Source organism: Pezoporus flaviventris, unplaced genomic scaffold (genome assembly GCF_033815535.1).
Source record: "Pezoporus flaviventris isolate CSIRO_AGI_PZ_B2104156 unplaced genomic scaffold, CSIRO_AGI_Pfla_v1 ptg000132l, whole genome shotgun sequence".
NCBI lineage: Eukaryota > Metazoa > Chordata > Aves > Psittaciformes > Psittacidae > Pezoporus > Pezoporus flaviventris.
This window is the reverse complement of record NW_026892680.1, coordinates 500,667-521,010: the sequence shown is the minus strand read 5'-3', so window position 1 is coordinate 521,010 and position 20,344 is coordinate 500,667. Positions and strand designations below refer to the sequence as shown.

General features: G+C 43.4%; 1 protein-coding gene across 5 annotated transcripts in view; it reads left to right on the top strand.

Moving 5' to 3' along the window:
- MTA3 (metastasis associated 1 family member 3) overlaps positions 1 to 20,344 on the top strand; it is a 121,555-nt gene that overhangs the window by 57,058 nt on the left and 44,153 nt on the right. For all 5 annotated transcript variants that reach the window (XM_061478791.1, XM_061478792.1, XM_061478795.1 and 2 more), the window contains exons 8-13: positions 1,147 to 1,246; positions 6,034 to 6,222; positions 11,212 to 11,286; positions 16,595 to 16,653; positions 18,856 to 18,980; positions 20,146 to 20,297. In XM_061478791.1, coding sequence (XP_061334775.1) covers positions 1,147 to 1,246; positions 6,034 to 6,222; positions 11,212 to 11,286; positions 16,595 to 16,653; positions 18,856 to 18,980; positions 20,146 to 20,297 — 700 coding nt within the window. The remainder of the gene's footprint in view (positions 1 to 1,146; positions 1,247 to 6,033; positions 6,223 to 11,211; positions 11,287 to 16,594; positions 16,654 to 18,855; positions 18,981 to 20,145; positions 20,298 to 20,344) is intronic.

Genomic DNA, 20,344 nt, shown 5'->3' with positions numbered 1-20,344 from the left:
AGCCTTTAGAAACTGAGGCAGTTAATATCTGGAGTGTGTGAATCACTGCTGTTGAATCTTGACTGTGTTTTGTAAGGTTTTGGCAGCGAGTACTGAAACATGCATTTGCTATTAAATGTTTTGAGAGTCAGGATGAAGTTGCCGTAGCAGATGTTATTGCCAGTCTCGCCATGATCAGTAATACATCTTAATGAGTTCAACTCTTGATGCACGTTATTTTGTTGTTGAATATCAGGTTTACAGTACACAGTAACGTGACGCTTGGCATTGTGTTGATCTCTGTCAATGACATTCCTCACTGGTGTATTTCTGCACTTACAATCTGTGGGCAGTGTAATTGCTGATGGAGGCTCCAGTCCTTAGTCCAGAGGCTAGCCCTGTATTAACAGTGTTGGTCACAGTAATTCCCTCTCTCTCTTCCTTTTCGTTGCTCCGGTAAGTACATAACTGCCACGTGCAAGTCATCCACAAAAGTGGAGTTGAAAAGAAAAAAAGGCAGAGTTTTGGAGAGAAACACGTGCATTTCAGTAATGCTGGGATGCTTTTATTAAGTAGGCTGAGAGGTCTGTTTATTGCACTATTACTTAAAACCTGTGGAAAAAGCAGGATTTGGGGGTACCTTAGACTAGCTTAATATGCTTTCTTTGCCTCGCTAATGGAAGCAGTAGACGTGCATTGCTGAAGTGATCAAAATGTCACTAGTTTCCTCATGGGAACATGGTGAAACCCCTTCTGTTAACTGCTGTTTTTTATTAAACAGTGTCCTTTATTTTATTAAACAGACTTTGTAATTTTGAACGTAGTAGTCACTTTTGCAAACCCCAAACTGAATGGGAACTTTGCCTTTTTAATTACTAAAAAAATGGTACATTACAAGTTGGAATGTTGGGATTCTCCGAGTATCTTCTGTCTCTGTGCTGTTGTTCTTGTAGGGAGGTTGTTACTTCTGGGGGAGAAGGTTGGAGGGTTTGGTGCAGCGTTTAGTGATCTGTCTTTATCACATCGTCCTGTGTTAGCAAAGATCTGAAATCTTAAGAGTAACAAGACGTCACTTTTGTTTTTAAAAGGACACCTTTATATGTTTGACAGTGAAAAAAGAGGTTACACCTTTCTGTGGATTTACTGTCTGTTGTCTCTCTGTTGCAGTGCGGTTGGCACGTTCGCTCGAGCATTGGACTGCAGTAGTTCTGTCAGGCAACCTAGTTTACACATGAGCGCAGCCGCTGCTTCCCGAGACATCACACTGGTAGGTGGCTTCCTAAAACCCTACAGCTTCTTTTATATTGGGGAATTCAGCAGTATGCGTGACTGCAGAGTCCTCATCCTCTGGACACCTTCCCAATACCTGCGTGCAAGATGCGTGTGTGTTTCCTGTAAGTTTATTAGTAGCCATACTGTAAATCACTCTATAGAATCCCAGCCTGGTTTGGGTTGGAAAGGACCTTAAAGCTCATCCAGCTCCAACCCCTGCCACGGGCAGGGACATCTTCCACTGGAGCAGCTTGCTCCAAGCCCCTGTGTCCAACCTGGCCTTGAGCACTGCCAGGGATGGGGCAGCCACAGCTTCTCTGGGCACCCTGTGCCAGCGCCTCAGCACCCTCCCAGGGAAGAGCTTCTGCCTTAGATCTAACCTGAATCTCTTCAAATAAGTATCTTCCTCTGTGATAGTAGGCTCAGCAGAGTGCATAGTACACATTGTGTAGGGATTCGTTCAATCTAATGATCCAGAACGTGATATAGAGTAGGTGGTAATAAAGCTGATTGAAAATTGATTTGATATTTTGTGCTAGATGCATGTGTCAGTACATTTATAAAGGAGAAGCAATCTGACTTTGTAAGCAACTTTTTGAGGAATAGTTTACTTAAGATACCTTTAGGATGTTTCCTTAGTTTGATAAAGCATTCACTGTAATGTGAGCACCTACATCTTTTAGAGAAAGTTAAAAATACATCTGTTACAGACCAAAGGTTTGTCTCTGTATATTCATATTAGCTGAGGTGACAAGATGTGCCACAGTAATAAAAGGGTGCCAGGAAAACTACGTGAGAACAAAAGGAATTCTGGGGGAACAGATAATATCATGAGGTTAAAAGAAAGGGATTAGAAAAATTATGGACCATAGGTCCATAAGTGGGTGCTAAGGAGAACAGGGAGAGGTGTGCCATCTAGCCTTCCTAATTCCCAACGTTTGGAGACGCTGGGGAATGAAATGGGAATTGACTTCAGACCGTGGTCAGACTTAGCTACTTCTTTTCTCTTAAGTAACATCCCTTGGCACTGCTTGGCTATGGCTAGGTGGATGGCTGGTTTGATTCCGTGGGGCAATTCTTGTATTCCAGATAATATATATTCAGTAATATCATGAGAAAAATGTTTAATTTCTTGCATTTTTCAGTGTACTCAAAGGCTATTAAACAGGAAACTGATTAAGCTGGACTATGGTAGTGCAGGAAAGGCAGTTGCAAAAGGTGATGGCTTCAGTAATACTCAGACCGCTTTCTGTTTCACACTTGCTGATCTGACCAGTGCAGTTCTGTTCACATTAAATGTCTAATTTGTCCATCAAAACAGCTCTTTAACATTTTCCATTTTATTAAGTTTTCATTTGATTAAGTGTTTATAATAAATCCCACACATTGTGCATCCTTCTTGCTGTGTGCAGTGATTAATAGAGCAGGTTCGTCCTCATAGCAATTTCTTCTTGTTTAAAAGTACATGTGCAGTGCTGCTAAGAAGGGGATGCATTTAGCGTTTGAGTGTCCTCTGTTTCTCCACTGCACATGATCCATTAAGTTCCATTACACTTAATGAAAGGCACATCTTACAATGAGGCGCCAGAGAAGCCACCCCAAGTGTACTTATTTTGTCTGTCCCCATTTTCCTACCTGCTCAGCTTTTAAAAACCCTTCTCTTGTGCTCTTTGGCAATGTACTTCCAAGTTAAGACAAGACATATTTGTCGTCATAGTAGTTACTCTGTCAGACGTTCCCGTGCTAATTGGGAGCATATTTTGAGCAGCAGTCAGTTACACCACAAGTTCTGGCAAAGTCTGTATCTCATTTGTGCTTTGGAAGGGATGTGGGTGCGTAACACTAAGAAAGTGATCCTGCTTGTATTCTTAATGCAAGGCAGATAACCCTTGCACTGGAAGTGTTCTTAATGGGATTTCTGTACACCACACCTTTCCAGGATTCCTAAATAGTTGTTTCAATTAGAGATGGCTGTAAACAGGCTGATGTGAAAACCTAAACCGCAGTGAATGTGAAGGCTATAAACATGAGTGAATTCAGGGTGGGTGTACACGTTAAGGAGGTCTTGCAGATGCACAGCAAGTAAGAGGCTGCTTCCATGTATCGTTAGTTTGAAAACATGGGCAAATTAATGAGACAAGGCAGGAAACTAACAGTGCTTTGAGAAGAACCTACTCAAAGACATGCAACAACCCGTGCTTACCTTCTCGGGTGAGAGTAAATGTTCTTTTGCAGTGAGGCAACCAACCGACACTTGCGTTTCTGCCCTTCTCAGAGGCAGTGTTTCACACTGTAATGGAAGTTGATCTCCGAGAAGAGAAAGAAACTGGGAAGACTTCCTGTTTCACGTTCCTAAACACCACATAGTGCATACACTGACAGTGAGAGCTGTTAAAGCAAAGCAGGTTGATGGAATCGCTTGTTCCTTGTGGTGGGCTTGTTTGGAAGAGACCATGGTACTTTAAGGGTGTAAATCTGGTTTTGGGTGTCTCTTCAAAAGGAAGAGTATGAACAAGCTTTTCCTTTGCATTTCAAATGGCATCTTTATACTGATTTTTGTTAGACTTCAGTATATGTAGCTCCTAAGATAAACATGCTTGAAATATCATTGAATCACAGACTCCACACGCTGCATGCTTTGTTGGAGGCAGTTAGCCTGATTTAACTGACTACTAAAACTGCAGCTGGTTTGGGAGCTGTGTTACAGCTCCTTTGCAGCATGCCCTGCTGTCCCCCTTGCTCCCAGCTCCATGCAGTCCTTCCCTAGCTTTTGGTGGAGAGTTTTTTCCTTTTCCTTTTGGACTGGAAATTACCTCTCTCTGTGGCTAATACCTTTCCTGTGGCGGGACCCCTTGTCTGTGCTGGCCAGTATGCTCTGGGCAAGAGTTCTTAAGGAAGGGTGGTTCCTCCACTCGTCCTATTTGGGAAAGGCACCCCCAGGTCTTCCCAGCCTCCTGCACCTTAGGTATCGGGTACCCAGTACCTTGTGTATTGCAGTCTTCTCATCCTTAGGTGAAGAAGATTAACGGGGATACTCCAGGACTTTTTGTCTTGGTCTCTAGTAATGTCTTCAGGCTGCTCTTGCTTGTGCTCGTGTTGGCACAGTTTACTGTGGGAATTGGATTGCAGGTGAGGGCTGACAGCTCTGCAGAAGGCAAAGGTTGTTACCACGCGAGCTTGGCAGTGGTCTTCTGTCACAGAGCGGCTAGCTCAGGGAGAACAGTGCTTATCCACAGAGCTCGATCTTCCCTTCAGTAACACCAAAACAGGCTTTGTGGAATCAGGTGTTCATTATAGATGGGAAAAACTGAACATAAGGCAAGAGCCAGATCCTGATTTATTCCCTTCTGTTGTCGTTTCTAAGAAAGCTGCTATCAGTGAATAGATCTGGATTTAGGAGCTGCTTGGAAAAATGACGAGTTTTTCCACAAAGGCTGGGATTTAAACAATGGTTTAAACCTTGGTAACACATACACTGTAAGGGTTCGGTCTTGAGGCCTGGGTTACTCCTTGCCTGAATGATAAGCAATAAATCAGTGATTCCATTGTACATTTTTTTAACCTGAAGTTAACGGATTTTAGATGTGTTAGTTATTTCCATATTAGAATACTTCATTTTAAGAACTGCTTTTTCTCAAGGCTGTTGAATTTGAATTGAGCTATAAGGAAGATGACATATTGCAGGATAATAGTGACATTGCTTCTTGCAGACAAAACAGTTCAAGAATCTCGTGCCTGATAAGCTTTCAAAGAGGTGTATTGAAAGCTGGAGAAAGACTTAAGCCACTCTTAGATGGCAAAAGACAAGGAGAATTCATTACTTGCAGTACATTTGTATGCAGAAGCTCCTCTGGAAATGCTCTGCAAGTGCTATACTGACACATAACACAAGAGTGTTCCTTCCTTGAAAGGTTTGGGGTGCCCCCTCTCATAAGATGAGTTTAGGGCTGCGTGAGAGTTGGCGTGCTACGAGTTACAGCTCATCACTGTCATGGGACACATTCACACGCATCATTGCACTTCATACCTCTAATACCTCCTTCAGCACAACAGTTTAAGTGATGGGGTCTTCTGGGACGCTGAGTCAGAAAGGCTGCTTCTGTGTTGCTCATTTTCCCTGGGGCCAGATTTGTGATGTAGTTGCTTAGTATTCATATTCCCCAGCGTAGGTTTGCGATGCAAGCGTTCAGGGTTACCTGTAAAGGGAAGGATGCTATAACTTGGTTTTGATTTTCCTCTTTTGTAGCAGAAAGTGCATTAACCAGAGACACCTCATTCGCCCATCTCTGACAACCGAGTTTAGTAAGGGACAAAAATCTTGCTCTTTTTTCAGTATGATAATAATGAAAACAATAAATGGCTTCCTTTGCCAGCACTGAGAATATCGAGCGCATAGATGCCCAGGAGTGGTTCAGCTGCTGTTTAGAACTTGGGTTAATTGAAAATAGCTCCTCAGTCAATATATGCCACGGTCTCTATCGAGTTACTTGGAACCAATTGCTACCAACTAAAGATTCTGTAGAAGTGCTTGCAGGAACTAATAAAGTGAGGATATTTTTAGTAAACATTTTGTTAAGACACTTCCTTTCCCAGATTACCGAATAAACAAGGTACCTTCCTTATGTTCCACAGCAGACAGCCTGTGATAGGAAGACAGAATCTGAATTCAGCAGTAATTGAGACTTTTTGCATGGCTTATAGGAAATAATGCATTGACTTTGCATTAACTGAAATGGACTACTGTCTGTTTAAACGTGGGTTTTGTTCTTGCCTCCATGCTAGTTTCATGCAATGGATACACTGCATAAACACAACTATGATTTGAGCAGCGCCATCAGTGTCCTAGTGCCACTTGGAGGACCTGTCTTGTGTCGAGATGAGATGGAAGAGTGGTCAGCATCAGAAGCTAGTTTATTTGAAGAGGCATTGGAAAAGTATGGCAAGGACTTCAATGACATTCGACAAGACTTTGTAAGTACTTAAGTAGTACTCTTTTCTGTTGCTGTGTTTTCGCATGGGTGAGCATAGCTGCTCTCTGTAGGTCTGGAAGATCAGCTACAGGAGGGAGAAGTCTGTGCAGCTGATACATGTAATTAACATCTGTTTTCATCCGAGTGAAAATCAGTGTGCTTTCTTGCTCAGTGCCATTCTTTGGAAGGATAACCCGTTTAATGGTTTAATACCAGGTAGGATGTCGTGTGCTGACGTGCTTCATGAGGACTTCTCCGAGGGTTTCATAAGCATCTGAACAAGTTCCAGCAACTTTTCAGAACTTCAGCACAATTTCCACTGCAAGTCAGCAGCAGCTCCGTGGCTGACTCCCCTCAGTGGTTTTGGGAAGCTGGGTTTTCCTCCTGTGATTAGCAGAGAGAAGTTTATATGCGGATAGCTTTTGAAAGTGCACTACAGGGAGTTATTTGACTTACGAGATGTTTTGGTTCTTTTGAAAAATAAAGGAAATGTTTTCCATTAGGCTTTAACTACACTGGCTTTGGTACTGGAGGGCAGCAGAGCTTTCATTCACTGAGCTCTAACGCAGAGTAATTAAACTAAATTGATTCTAACACTTTGCTGGAGTTGTTAGTGGTAGTTTGCAAAGCTTTTTGCATGTTTCTTGTAGAGCTGCTTTCTGTCAAGGGAAAAGACTTCCTCTGTTGTACTGAGTTCAAGTTGGGCTTTGTAAGAAGGTTAGGATTTGAGCTAAAGGAATCCCTTATGTAAGAGTGAAGGCAGTTGAAACATTTCCACCACAATCTCATTCTGCTTGACTCTGAGAGCTCGGATCTATTTTTTCTTTGCAGAGGTTATTAATAGGCTTTGTGAGGGGAAAATGATGCAGTATGGTAAATGTAGAAGGCCTTCCATGAGTGCGGGACAGTGGGATGAGGCTTGGCACTGAGCTAAGCTGTCTTCCTTTCACTTCCACAGTTCTGAAATGAACCAGATAATGGAGCGATGGTGGGAAGGGAAGGCTATTGTTTTTCTGAAGAGCTGACATTTTAACAGGTGTATTATATCTGCATGCTTCATTTTGAGGTTCCCAAGGGAGAAAATGTTCATTGCATTCATCACATCAGGTTGAAAATTGCATCACGGATGAAACAGCTCTGCTAAGTTCAAGAGAATATGATCAGAAAAGAATATTTGATGGAGTTATAGACCTGAAATCTTGATGTAAAATGCAGTTCCTTATTATTGCTCGTACAGAGGAATGGTCCTCAGCTGTAATTGTGCAGTAGTCCAGTAGCTATGTCTTCTAACTAAATCACAGAATCAGCTAGGTTGGGAAAGACCTGTAAGATCATCGAGTCAAAACAGTAGATGTTTCCTAATACATAGTATTTGGCTTTTCAAAAGCGTGTAATTGAGGTTTTATTGTCTGTGTACAAGTCGAGTCCTAACGCTATTTGTGACCAAGTATACCCAAGCCTTGTCTCTGGTATTCACCTTGTATTATTCTGTGTATAATTGCTGTGTTACACAGCATGGAATTCTGGGGATATGCAGACATTAATACAGTGGAGTAATGTGTTGCAGGAATTGCTTATGTGTTTGCCATGTTCAGATGCTAGGTATGAATGAGCCTACCAGAAGCCATGTAAAATGTTCAGATTTTATCTCGGGTAGGTACCTTCTCTCGTTCACTGAATCTTCCTTCCCAAAACGCAGCTCTCTTTCCATGCCCTCCTCCCAAAGGGAGCCGTGCACACATCTAGAGGTAGGGTTGCGCAGCCTACTCAGGGCACGTTAATGATGAGTCAGAGTGCAGCAGCAATGGATGGGAGGCTCTAATTGAGTACAGTCTCATTTAGTTAACACGGGTAGGTAGTCTGTCCTTGGTCACTTCTTTTGCCGTGGGAAAAGTGGCATATCATTTTTAAAACATCGTTAGGAGAGCATCTATTCTACATATCAATTTCCGTGGTATTGATAACTTGGTGCACACAGTCTTGATTTATTGCTGTGTAATTTGAAATCTTTCCGTTATTAATACTTGTGTAATCTTGGGATATCTTCATTTCTCTAGAGTAAAATTACTGTGTTCTCACTTGCTGTGTAGCATTCTAAAACTATAGGCATTTGAAAACAAATATTTGGGTTTAAGTGATCCTCTGAAATAGTCCTTCGAGACTTAGGTTACAGGTATATGAAAAGTTTCTGCAGCGTGAGGTAGGTATAAATATGTAGGACTTAAGCAGTGATTTTCCACCAGACTACATTTATCTGTAATCTTCCCTCTCTTCAGTGGCTCGTCATTGAAAAGTGAGTACTGTTAACACGTGTTACAAGAGCATGGACAAAGACACTAATGCACTGGTAGCGTGTGTGTGTGAACTTGTCCGGGTCTCCACGTAGGATCTGATGATAAAATTAGACCCTGTGGTGCCTGAGGTCAAACTGGAACCTAAGCAGTCGTGCAGTGGTGCCGCATCACGGGCAAGATTGTCATGTTGTGTAGCAGGAAGTGGTTGGTAGCAGCTTTCTGAAGCACAGGGGTTATGTAGTGCCTGCTCAAGTCATTCTGTGCCACAGGAGTTGCCTTTGCTGAATCAGGCTGGGTTTGCAAGGCACGGCAGCAGTTGCAGTCTTTGTACGATATCCTAAAGGGCAGGTTTATTTGCTTTCCCAGCAGTTAGTAAGGAAGGATTGGCACTGTTTGGCAATCGATGTGCAGCCCAAACATTAAGCTATAAACATGAAGTATTAGTAAGCAAACAATTATTATAAATTAAATGGCATGAAGGAGTTTACCTTTGTTTTAATAGACAGGAGAAGCTCATTTGTTATCCAGTCACCAGTCTTGCCTTTGAACAGTCATTTTCATCAACTGTTGACTCATCAGCTGTTACAGCAGCTCATCTGTTGAGGTTCTGCTGTCTTTAAGACCCTATGTGAATCCTAATCAACCTAAACTTCTTAAGTTAATTAAATTGACTTGATGTACTGTAATTACCTCACAGCGCAGGGGAGTACAGTGGAAGAAGCCTGAATGTTTTGCGTTCTCCAATTATAACTGTTTTCCTCACGTAAGAGACAGCTTTTGTGCTTGTTAGTTCTTAGGATTCCGCGATCAAGTTTTCACAAACATCTACCTGTTAGATCTCAGATACAGCAGGAAGGACCTTGGGAATCAGACTTGAACCATTTGTAGAAGACAGGAGCAGCTGCTTTCCAGCTTGAGACAATGGTGGAAACATGCCTTAAAGTTAACATGTTCATTTAGAGATACTGCATAAATCCAGGGTTTTCCTGCTGCTCTGATTTCAGTGGCCTGTGTTTACCCTGGAGAAACTGCAGGAACTGAAAATTCCCCTCTCCCTGTTTCTTTTACCGCTGACACCTCTTTGCTAATTTCCTCCTGCAGTCGGTGTTTGATAGACTCTGGTAATGAGAGTGCATTGTTCTATGGCTGCTCACAGCTTCTCTGGCTCTTCACAAAATTCTTGTGCTGTCATTGATGTGTGCAGGTAAATAGAATATACGGGATAACCAAATTGAGTGTGTCAGACAGGTTTTCCAAGTCGGGAGTCTGAGTGTAAAAGGATTATCTGTTATGCAGTACAAGCACCTTAATTTTCTCTTCATTTAATTGTGGATGCCTGCTGAATGAGCACAGTGGTGTCACAAGCATAGTTAAAGCAGATTTAAGTAGTTTCTAGAGAAATGACAAAGGTAATCTGCAGCATAAATGTGTTAATAGGTGCTCAGGAAGGAAAACAAATATGGAGATGCTGAAATGTACTTGTTAGCAATGGCAAGTAGTTGTGGTTTCATCTGGATGCCACAAAGATTATGGGCCTAGAGACTGAGAAGCAGCTCATCCGTCACCTCGTACCAAACACGTTTCTGTCGCTAGCCTTTGCTTGGGTAGACTTCTCTTAAGGCATAATTAAAGGATTTCAGTAAAGCAAACCATGTTGCTGTTTATTGAAACATCAACTTATGCACTTGTTAAACTACAACTTCTTAATTAAGTGCAGATGCACACACCGTTGGTACACTGCCCAAGGAAGAGTCCATAGCTGAGTCTGGACCTGAATCCCAGCTCCTGAAAGGCAGAGGTGGGAGCCAGGCTCGGTTCCTCTAAGTGTTCACAAGCAAGCAGTGGGGAAAACTGGCTGTGAGCTCCTGCACAGAGGGAGAGACAGCTTGACAGGTGTTCCTCCGTTGGTTCAGGAACCTGTTCTTTTGGCTTCAGACATGCAGAAAGCCCCAGAGGGGAGTGAGTAAGGTTGGCAAGATGTTTCCACACCTCTGTTTTCTGGGACTCCCTAAAAATATCACGCTTAGTTCTAGAAAGCAGAGAATATTGGTGTTAATGCATGCCTCTAGGACGTACCGTGTTGCGTGTTGCCAGGTGATGGAAAATATCTCGGTGAAACACCTCTTGTCAGAGCCACTCTTGTTGCTCAAGGTAACGTTTGTCCCTAGCATCCTTTTGTTTGTGTTTAGTGGTTGAGAGTATTTGGATGGAGGTTTATGCCAAACTAGTGGCATTGGCTGGATTTGAAAAACCTGTGAACTGAGTGCAGTAACCATTGTATTTTGCCACATTATCCTGAGACTCGAACACTGTCTTGTCAGGATGAGCTGTGTTAGTCCTGATGTTGTTCTCCATCTGATACACTTGATAATAGACACACTACCTTCTGTGTTTCCTGATGGAAGTCTGGGTTCTGCTGTGATCATTGTGCTTAACCTTATGGCTTAAACAGAACAGATTACAGTTGGGTTTGGATGTGTGATGTTGTTGTCATTCTTCGTCCCTGTTAACTATAAGGAAAGGTTGTATATTACTAGTAGCTGTACGTATTCACTTGCCTATGGGTTTTAATGCAGTTATTGAATAGATTGACATTTTGGTGGTTGTGTATCACCTCTGCTTGATTTTAACGTGTTAGTAAGATGTGCACTTGCAGTTTCTTGGAACCACTTTAATTTGTAACCAATGTTTTTCAGCTCCCTTGGAAGTCGCTGACAAGCATCATTGAGTATTATTATATGTGGAAAACCACTGACAGATACGTGCAGCAGGTAATTTAATGACTATTTCAGCATGAACCAGTCTGCCACAATCCTAACGGGAACATGTTAAAGCATAAAAATCTGTGTTCTTGTGGGAGGCCTACAGTAATACTTTAGGCTCTAGACAGATGTTTTTGTGCTCTTCCCAGGGCACATTGTCAAATCCTCTGATACATCACAAAGCTGGGAAGGGGTTTTAAAGCTATTTGTACTGTGTGCTGCTTTGCAGCAATAAGATTGGGCTGAACTGGGCTGGACCTGTCTGAGCCTGGCTGGACAAGTCTGAAATGGGCTGAACTGGGATAAGCTTGTCTGGAGTAGGCTAAATGGGCTGGCCTTAAGTGGGCTAAACTGGGCTGGACAGAGCTGGGCTAATCTGTGCTGAAGTGAGCTGGGCTGGGCTGAGCTAAACTGGGCTAACTGTTGTTGGCTGGGCTTAGTTGGGCTGGACTGGTCTAAACTGGGCTGGAGTGCTCTGAATTGGCCCAAACTAGGCTTAACTGGGCTAAAAGAGGCTGGGCTGGGCTGGACTGGGCCGAAGTGGGCCAAACCAGGCTGAACTGGGCTAAAGTGGTCCAAACTGTGCTGGGTTGGGCTATATTGGTCTGAACTGGGCTAAGCCGGACTTAACTGGGCTGAACTGGGGTAAGCCAGTCTGAACTGGGCTGAACTGTGCTAAACGGTGCTGTACGTGGCTGGTCTAAACTGTGTTTTCCCAGATGGCAGGAGAATATTCTTTGGAACTCAGATTTGCTAGCATTTAAGTTTGTAGCTGCTTTACTTGCTGCATAACAGTGGTGATGTTGAAAATAATTCCTGGGCTCTAATGATTGCAGCTGTACTGTTAGCTGGATCTTTGGAAGTGCTCCAGCTCTTGTTCCAGTGTGCCAGAAGGATGATTGCTTCAGGTTGTTCTGGTTTATTTGGAGGTCACAGAAAGTAAGGGAGAAAGGCTTTTACTACATGGTGACTATCCCTGGGACCTTTAGTGCTGTGCATAATACCAATAAAAGAGAATGTGCTGTTCAGAAAGGGATGGTTTTTTCTGGGTTTATTTCCAGTCCTTTCACTTCTTTTGTGATGTTAATCTTGATCCTAGAAAGGTGTCACCAGCTAGCCAGTGCTGAGTGTTGGCTCTTAAGGATTTGGCAGGGGATGATAGTGAAGGATGAGGTGAGAAGATTCTATTGATACTGAAAGCATGGAGTAAGGATAAATTGAGGTGCAAATTGACTGGTGTTGACACTCTTAGGTTGCTCAGAGGCTGATCTTGTTTCCTGGAGTTGCTCTGGAGGGGCTGGTGAAAGACTAAGACTCCCTTCCTGAAGCTCTCTAGGGCTTTCTTAGTAGTCTGTTGTTGCAGGGATCAAGGTGTGTGATGGGTTTTTAGCCTCACATACAAGAAAAACACATACCTTTATGGTTATCTACGTCTTGAGTGCTCTTCCAAATGCCTGTGTTTTACTTGTAACTCAGTAAACTTCAAACAGCTGAACTTGGAACGCGGCAGTACACCACAGGACTGAACGCTTTAGACATGTACTTTCAAACTGGGCTAAGCTGGGCTGAACTGTTGTGGGCTGGGCTGGACTGGGCTAAACTGGGCTGAACTGGGCCAAACTAGGCTTAACTGGGCTAGACTGGTCTTGACAGATCTGAATTGGGCTAAAGTAGTCTGTGCTGGGCTAAACTGGGCTGGACTGGGTTAAATTGGGTTTAAGTGTGCTAAACTGGTCTGGACAGATCTGAATTGGGCTAAAGTAGGCTGAACTGGGCTAAACCAGGCTATGCTGGGCTAAACTGGGCTGGACTGGGTTAAATTGGGCTTAAGTGTGCTAAACTGGTCTGGACAGATCTGAATTGGGCTAAACTAGGCTGTGCAGGGCTAAACTGGGCTGGACTGGTGTAAATTGGGATTAACTGCTAAACTGGTCTGGACAGATCTGAATTAGGCTGAACTGGGCTAAAGTGGGCTGTGCTGGGCTAAACTGGGCTGTGCTGGTCTAAATTGGGATTAAGTGTGCTAAACTGGTCTGGACAGATCTGAATTAGGCTGAACTGGGCTAAAGTGGGCTGTGCTGGGCTAAACTGGGCTGGGCTGGTCTAAATTGGGCTTAAGTGTGCTAAACTGGTCTGGACAGATCTGAATTGGGCTAAAGTAGGCTGAACTGGGCTAAATTTGGCTTGGCTGGGCTGTGTTAAATTGGGATTAACTGTGCTAAACTGGTCTGGACAGATCTGAATTGGGCTAAAGTAGGCTGAACTGGGCTAAACCAGGCTATGCTGGGCTAAAATGGGCTGGGCTGGTCTAAATTGGGATTAAGTGTGCTAAACTGGTCTGGACAGATTTGAATTAGGCTAAAGTAGGCTGAATTGGGCTAAATGGGCTGTGGTGGGCTAAACTGGGCTGGACTGGGTTAAATTGGGCTTAAGTGTGCTAAACTGGTCTGGACAGATCTGAATTGGGCTAAAGTGGGCTGTGCTGGGCTAAACTGGGCTGGACTGGTGTAAATTGGGATTAACTGTGCTAAACTGGTCTGGACAGATCTGAATTAGGCTGAACTGGGCTAAAGTGGGCTGTGCTGGGCTAAACTGGGCTGTGCTGGTCTAAATTGGGATTAAGTGTGCTAAACTGGTCTGAACAGATCTGAATTGGGCTCAAGTAGGCTGAACTGGGCTAAACCAGGCTGTGCTGGGCTAAAGTGGGCTCCACAGGGCTAAGGTGTGCTGGACTGGTCTGAATTGGGCTAAACCCAGCTGAACTGTGCTAAATTGGTGTGGAGAGGGCAAGGCAAAGGGAAATAAGATGTGTTAATGTTCTCAGAACTGAACCTGGCTGGCTAGCAAAACTAATTCAGGCCTTGGGTGTCACTGCTGGTGATGTAGCACTTAGGGTGACCACTCCATGATATATTATGAGCAAGGCCAGGTGGTGAATTCCACTGAATCTGGTGTTCTCTGTATAATATTCAATGCTAAAAGGCTTTTCAACAGGAGAAGGGAAGAACCTCCATACACTTTACCTGTTTCCATTCTCTCATTCTCAACAGGCAGAGGTTTAATCCCCGAAATCGCAGCTCTTTGTTTATGGTTTTGTTTCTGCATCCTTTCTTCTCCTCCAGTTGATGTGTCAGTGTGGATTCGAGCTGTAAAGTTCTCTTTTGCTTTTAGAGAGCAATGTTTAACCACAGTTTTAATGCAAAAAAATAGAGCGTTTACTGAAAGGGCGTTGTGTGATTGTTTCGTAGAAGGCAGTATATCATTTGCTTCTGCGTAAATAAAGGAGGAAAGCACTTGCCAAAACTGCATTCCTTACAAGCCCCATGCCAGTCCTAGAAGCGTGCTGAAATGTAATTAATGTGTATAGTCATCATTTCTCACTGACACAGCTTCTTACAAATGCCTTTACGTTTTGACAGTGCTTCAAGGCCTCTCTCCCCATTTCTTTCTCTTGATGGAGTTCTTCACATTGCTCTGATGGTCTTGATAGGTGTGCAGGGAGATTTATTCATCCTCTTGTAGAAGGGGTGAATAAATTCATGCAGTGGAGCACGTTACCTCCTGACCTGCAGTCTCGGGTGCTTTTTCTCTTGGAAAACAGAGAAAAAGGAGAGTGTTGTGGAAAGCCCGTGGTCTGAAGCTTTCCTCTTAAGTGGGAAGAGTTCATTCACCGCTGAGACCCCTTCTGCTGGGGCTGTGAAATGTTCTCCCATTGAAAACTCAGTTTATGAGGCTCGGTGCGTGATGCTGCTGCTCCTTCTCCTGTAGAAGCTGACCGAGGCAGAGCGTATCAGGTTTGGGATGTTGCCATGGGCCTGTTGAAGGTAGTGCAATGATGCTGAGCCTGGTGCTGGGGAAGGACTGCAACTGCACTGAATGTGGAAGTTGCTTCTGCAGCACTGGGCACAGCGAGGCACCTGTGAACAGCAGAAACCTGGATGCAAAAGGGCTCTTGTCCTGCGTTCAAGGTGGCATACACAGACTGCTTAGGAGTTTGTTTGCCATGGATTGCTCCTCAAAGCTGAAGTGTTTATAAATGTGGGAGTTACAGTGATGGATGAGACAGAGGCAGCTTTTGGCAGTGGGAAAGAGGTGCTGCTTCCATGGGGAGGCTTAACTGGGGCTGTGCAACCAGGAAAGCTGGAACCTGCCCCTCGCGGCTCAGGCAAGAGGCTCCGGGAGCAGAGTCCTTTGCTGATGGCTTTTCTCAAGGTGGGAAATCCCTTCCTGGATTGTGAACCTTGCAGAGGTTGGGTCTCAGACAATAAAGAGAGTAGCAGAGGCGAGAACTGACTGTTGTAGGAGAAATGGAGGACTCACTTTTAGACACCTGATAAAGAAAGAAAGGGGGGATCTTGGGAGGCAGGCAGGTACTGGTAAGAATTACTACTGGATATCAATGTCCCTCCTTTTTTTCCCCCACCTCTGTAATAAAGCTGTAATAAAACTTGTTTGAACTCCTTTTCTCCCCTCCTTTTTTTTCTCTTTTTTTTTTTTAAGCAACTGAGCAGAATTAATGTCTTGAGTTTGGGAAGAACAGGGAAACAGTGGGTTTTCCTTCATCTTTTATATACAGGTAACCAGTGGACATCTGAGCTCCAGATGTATTGTGCCCATTGCTGAAATACTTGTCTTAGTTGCTTGTGTAATATAATGGTGATAACTAGAACTCAGCATTATGGAAGTTAGCAGTATTACTTTAGTGCAATCTGCATTGAATTTGTTGCAAGTATGAAGAAAGTAGTAATTTAGGAAACTCACAGACGATCTTGATGATAGCGTAGCTGTCCTGCTGCTGCTGTTCTGAGCTACAGTTTTAATGGCACTGAAAGGAAGCAGATGTTTAGTTATTTCTAGCAGTCAGTGGTCTTGACTGTTCCTCTTCCTTCTGCTGCTTGTAAAATACTAGCCTCAGGTCAGACGTAGCACACAAGATGCATTGAGTTGCACGGCCGGTGAGGAGCTCGGAGTGTGCAGTTTCATGCATTTATTTCCTACTTATTGTGCAATTAAGGTTGGCCACAATGTTTAGGTAGGTGTAATCGGCGTCCACTGTAATTGCTTGGTTGACGGTCTGGTTGTTGTATGTGAGGCCTGGGAGTTTCCGTGGGGAGGACAGTGTATTGCAATTTCAGGCTAACAATAAAACCAGGGAACTCGTTTTGCAGGGGTTTCATCCTGCTGAGTCCTGCGCTTGCTCTGGAGGCTCTTGTGGAATCGCAAATCAGAAGTGGTTTCGGGATGGGTTGTGTGCGCTGTTCTGAAATCTCGTGTTTGAATGTAATGAACTATTTTAATGTGTTGGTTTTTCAACTAGAAACGCCTGAAAGCGGCTGAAGCAGAGAGCAAGTTGAAACAAGTGTACATCCCCACCTAGTGAGTATAACAATAAAGTCTTCTTGTTGAAGGTTGTGCAGGTAGAATGGAAACAGTAACGTGCAGTTACGTGCATGGTGTTTTCTTGTTGTCTTTTTAATGGTTACTTTCTTAGTATTTGTTGCATGCAAGCAATATATAGAGAGATAATCAGAAAATCACAAGCTCTTTCCACAAGTGGAACCTTTGTACTTCACTGAGCCCTTTGTCATGGACCTGCAAACTGCCTGCTCTGGAATGGTGAGAAGTTTCACAAGGGCGATCAAGTGCTATGAGGGCTGTCACATGCAAGAAGGGCCTTACCATTCAGAAAGCAGGTTTTCCAGAACAGTTGCTTTCCAATCCCTGTAGCACAATGCCTCCTGTTTGTGTAAATGCAGTATTTCAGCATAGAAGCAGTTGTTAATGTAGTTACATCAAGTAAAGTGAGATACTTTCCCCTCTGAGTTTTATCTAGCTGATACAATCTGTTCTTCAGCTAGGAACAAGAGATGTTCTGGCTGTGAATTAAAGGTAGCTAGCACACAGCCCCAAGTATTTTATCTTCGACCAAGTCTTGTCAATGAAATCTGTTTTCCTCTGAGGGGGTTTTTAGACTTAAACTCGATGCTATACCTGCTTTTGTTAACGTGTACTTCACAGAAACACGATATGATGTCTCTTTCATATTCATAATTTCCTCAAGATTATGAGAAGAGACAGGGTTACAGGTGATGTTCTGTCAGGCTTCCTGTGGGTACATTCAGTTTATATATATGTGAATTTCCCATTGTTAGGAGTGTTTGTATTGTGGGATGATGCTAGAATACCAAATGAGAGACACTCTTGTTTTTCAGTGACTTGTATAAATTGCATGCAATAGAACTTCATTTCCATATTGCATACAGACATTTCTCTCATAAACAGACTTAATAACACAAACAGCAGACTATTAAATTCATTCTTTTAGTCTCATCTCTGGAGAAATGTGCGTTTGGAAGCTCAGGTCTCTAATAGATGATGCCGTTCAAAAACGGCTGAAACCTCTGGTAATGAGTGTTCCCTCATTCCCTCGGGGAAGCGGCTGCTTTGGGAGCACTGAAAGATGCTCACTCCTTACAGAATGCTTTTTCAGTTTAATTTCCTTGGCCCATGTGGGCAGTTCAGGGCTTCTGCCGGGATGCTCTCCGGAGGGACTGGGAGATGTAATCATGTCTCGATCCCTTCTCTTGTACCCGGAGCCCCCAGTACTTGATAAAAGGGTATCTGGAAATTGTGTCTCTCACTGAATGCAGTGAAAAAGGAGAAGGTAGGAGGCAGACTTACAGGCGTTTGGAGCAGAGAGCTGATACACCAAAGGTTTCTTCGGGTAGTCATTGTAGCTAATCTGGAATACATTTTATGCTGCCTAAAGTAATGAATGATTTGGGGGGGATCAGTGTATCCAGCCCTGCATTGTTTTGTCAGAGGGGTGGCTAACACCCACAAAGCTGGAGTTTGGGAGTGCTGTACTTAACCTAGTGAGGAACACACTGATTCTCTCTGAATTAACTGGCCTGTAAAGCCCTTCTTCACTGAAGTATTAGTAGGTAAAATAATACAATATAACCAAAAGAAGAGGGGGGAAAAAAAGGCAAATCCAGTTCTTCTGCCTCTCAAAGTAATTTAGGACAGAACCCAGACAGAACAGCCTGATGTTACGCAGGTGAGCTTTGCCAGGATTATAGGCATTCACATTTACTACAGCTGGTGGAAGTATGTGCTTCTGCTTGAAATAGGAGGCAGCAATAATCTCATGCTGTCTTCTGGGATTGGACAGCCTTGTAGTATTGCAGGCAGTGCTGCTTCTCTTAGTTGTTCCACTTAACCCAATAACCATCCAGCCTCACCTTGTAAAGCCTCGTCTCTTGCCTGGGCCCCTGGGCTGTGTCAGGTTTTGTTGATGCTTGACCTGACATTGGAGTTTTCACTAGCTTGCCAAGTAGCTCTGACCACGGGAGAGCATTTCAGAAAGATCTATGAGTTTGAGTATCAAAGCAGCTCTTCACGTAGCAAGGCTCTGACGGTGCTGAAAATGCAAGAGGAATATAAAGACCAGCCTTGTGGTTTAGAGCCGGGTTCTACAGATGTTGTCACCAGGCATCAGAATTCCAGGACTAGGTTGGTTGTTTTCATGTTGACTAAAAGGGTGGTGAAATCCGTTTTATTCTTTTGTATTTAAAGCAACAAACCAAATCCTAATCAAATATCCAGCAACAATGGGAAACCTGCTGCAGTCAATGGAGCAATGGGAGCCTCTTACCAGGCACAGGCCTCGCTAATAGGTCGGGCTTGTGAAAGCTGCTATAGTAAGTAAAGTTTTCTTTCTTTCTTCTTTTATTTTAGTAATTCAGGGGGTTTGGCTAATATTAGTCTGCACTGGTTCTGACTTTGCATGCTACAGAGGGTGACTTTCATTGACTTCTGTAGCAGAAATAAGTTAGAGTCGCTTTCAGGATTGTGATGAAATGTTAACATTCAAATGCACTTTATGATCTGTTCCTTTTTTAGCAATTCAGAAAGCACGGAAAGATGAAGCAGTAGAATGTGATGGCCCTGATAGGTTATTCCTTTCCCTTCAGAATATTGGATTCAGTGTTAATTCTGATTCTTCTTCAAGGCTCAGGGGTTTCGAGTTGGTTTGGGGGGGGGGTGTTGGTGTTGTGTGTCCCCCCATTGTGGTTGGGAGGTAGGCGTGTGTTGAGTTCTTCCTACTGTTTGGTGTGTTTCTGATGGTCCCTGTTGGACTCCTTGAAACAGCAGCCTTCTGCATAGGTTGTATGAGAGGAGGTATTAAAAACTCCAGAAGGAATGGAAAAGCTTTCACGTACCCTTGCTGTATGGTACTGTGGCTGCCTGTCCTCAAATACCAGCTAAATTAAAGTGGTTGTTTTTCAAATCACGTTTTTGTAAAGAAGAGTTTTCTTGTGAAAGATTACCAGAAGAAAAGGAAAAAGGTTAAATTATTGTCTCTGCAGAGTCTTCACACGAGATAAAGGTACATCTTCCATAGCACTTCAGCAGATGTGCTTTTCCTTTTCATATGGGGATCTTGATTTATAAGTACTCACTTTACATGACTTGAGCAACAAAGCAGATCTTAACTAACCCTAGTAAGTAACAAGCAGCATAATAAACCTGCGTAAGATCAGAAATAGAGGATTTATAGGACTTTTCTTGGTAGCCTGCTGGAAGAAGATGTCTTCCTGGCAACATAAAGTCCTTGGTTCAGAATTAAATAGGGAAGCACTTTCGAAATGTCCATTTGCAGTTGACTTCTGGGCTGCTTTTGTAAAACATAACTCAAAATTCAAGTTCTTACTTCCTCCGTGTCAAATGTATTAAATACCTATGTTAAAATGCTTTCCTAATGCCATATATTGTGGCCATATAAACCCATCTGTTGCATCGTTTGGATTTAGTATGTTGTCTGCAGCGGGCACCACTTTACCTGTGCTGTTTTCTTCTCCCTAGCTCCACAGTCTCACCAGTGGTATTCTTGGGGTCCTCCAAATATGCAGTGTAGGTTGTGTGCATCTTGCTGGATTTATTGGAAGAAATATGGCGGCCTGAAAATGCCCACACAGACAGAGGATGATAAACTGTCTTCCAGCCAGCCTACAGAGGTAGGATTGCGGACGTAAATGTTCCTAAAACAATAACGCGGGGTTTT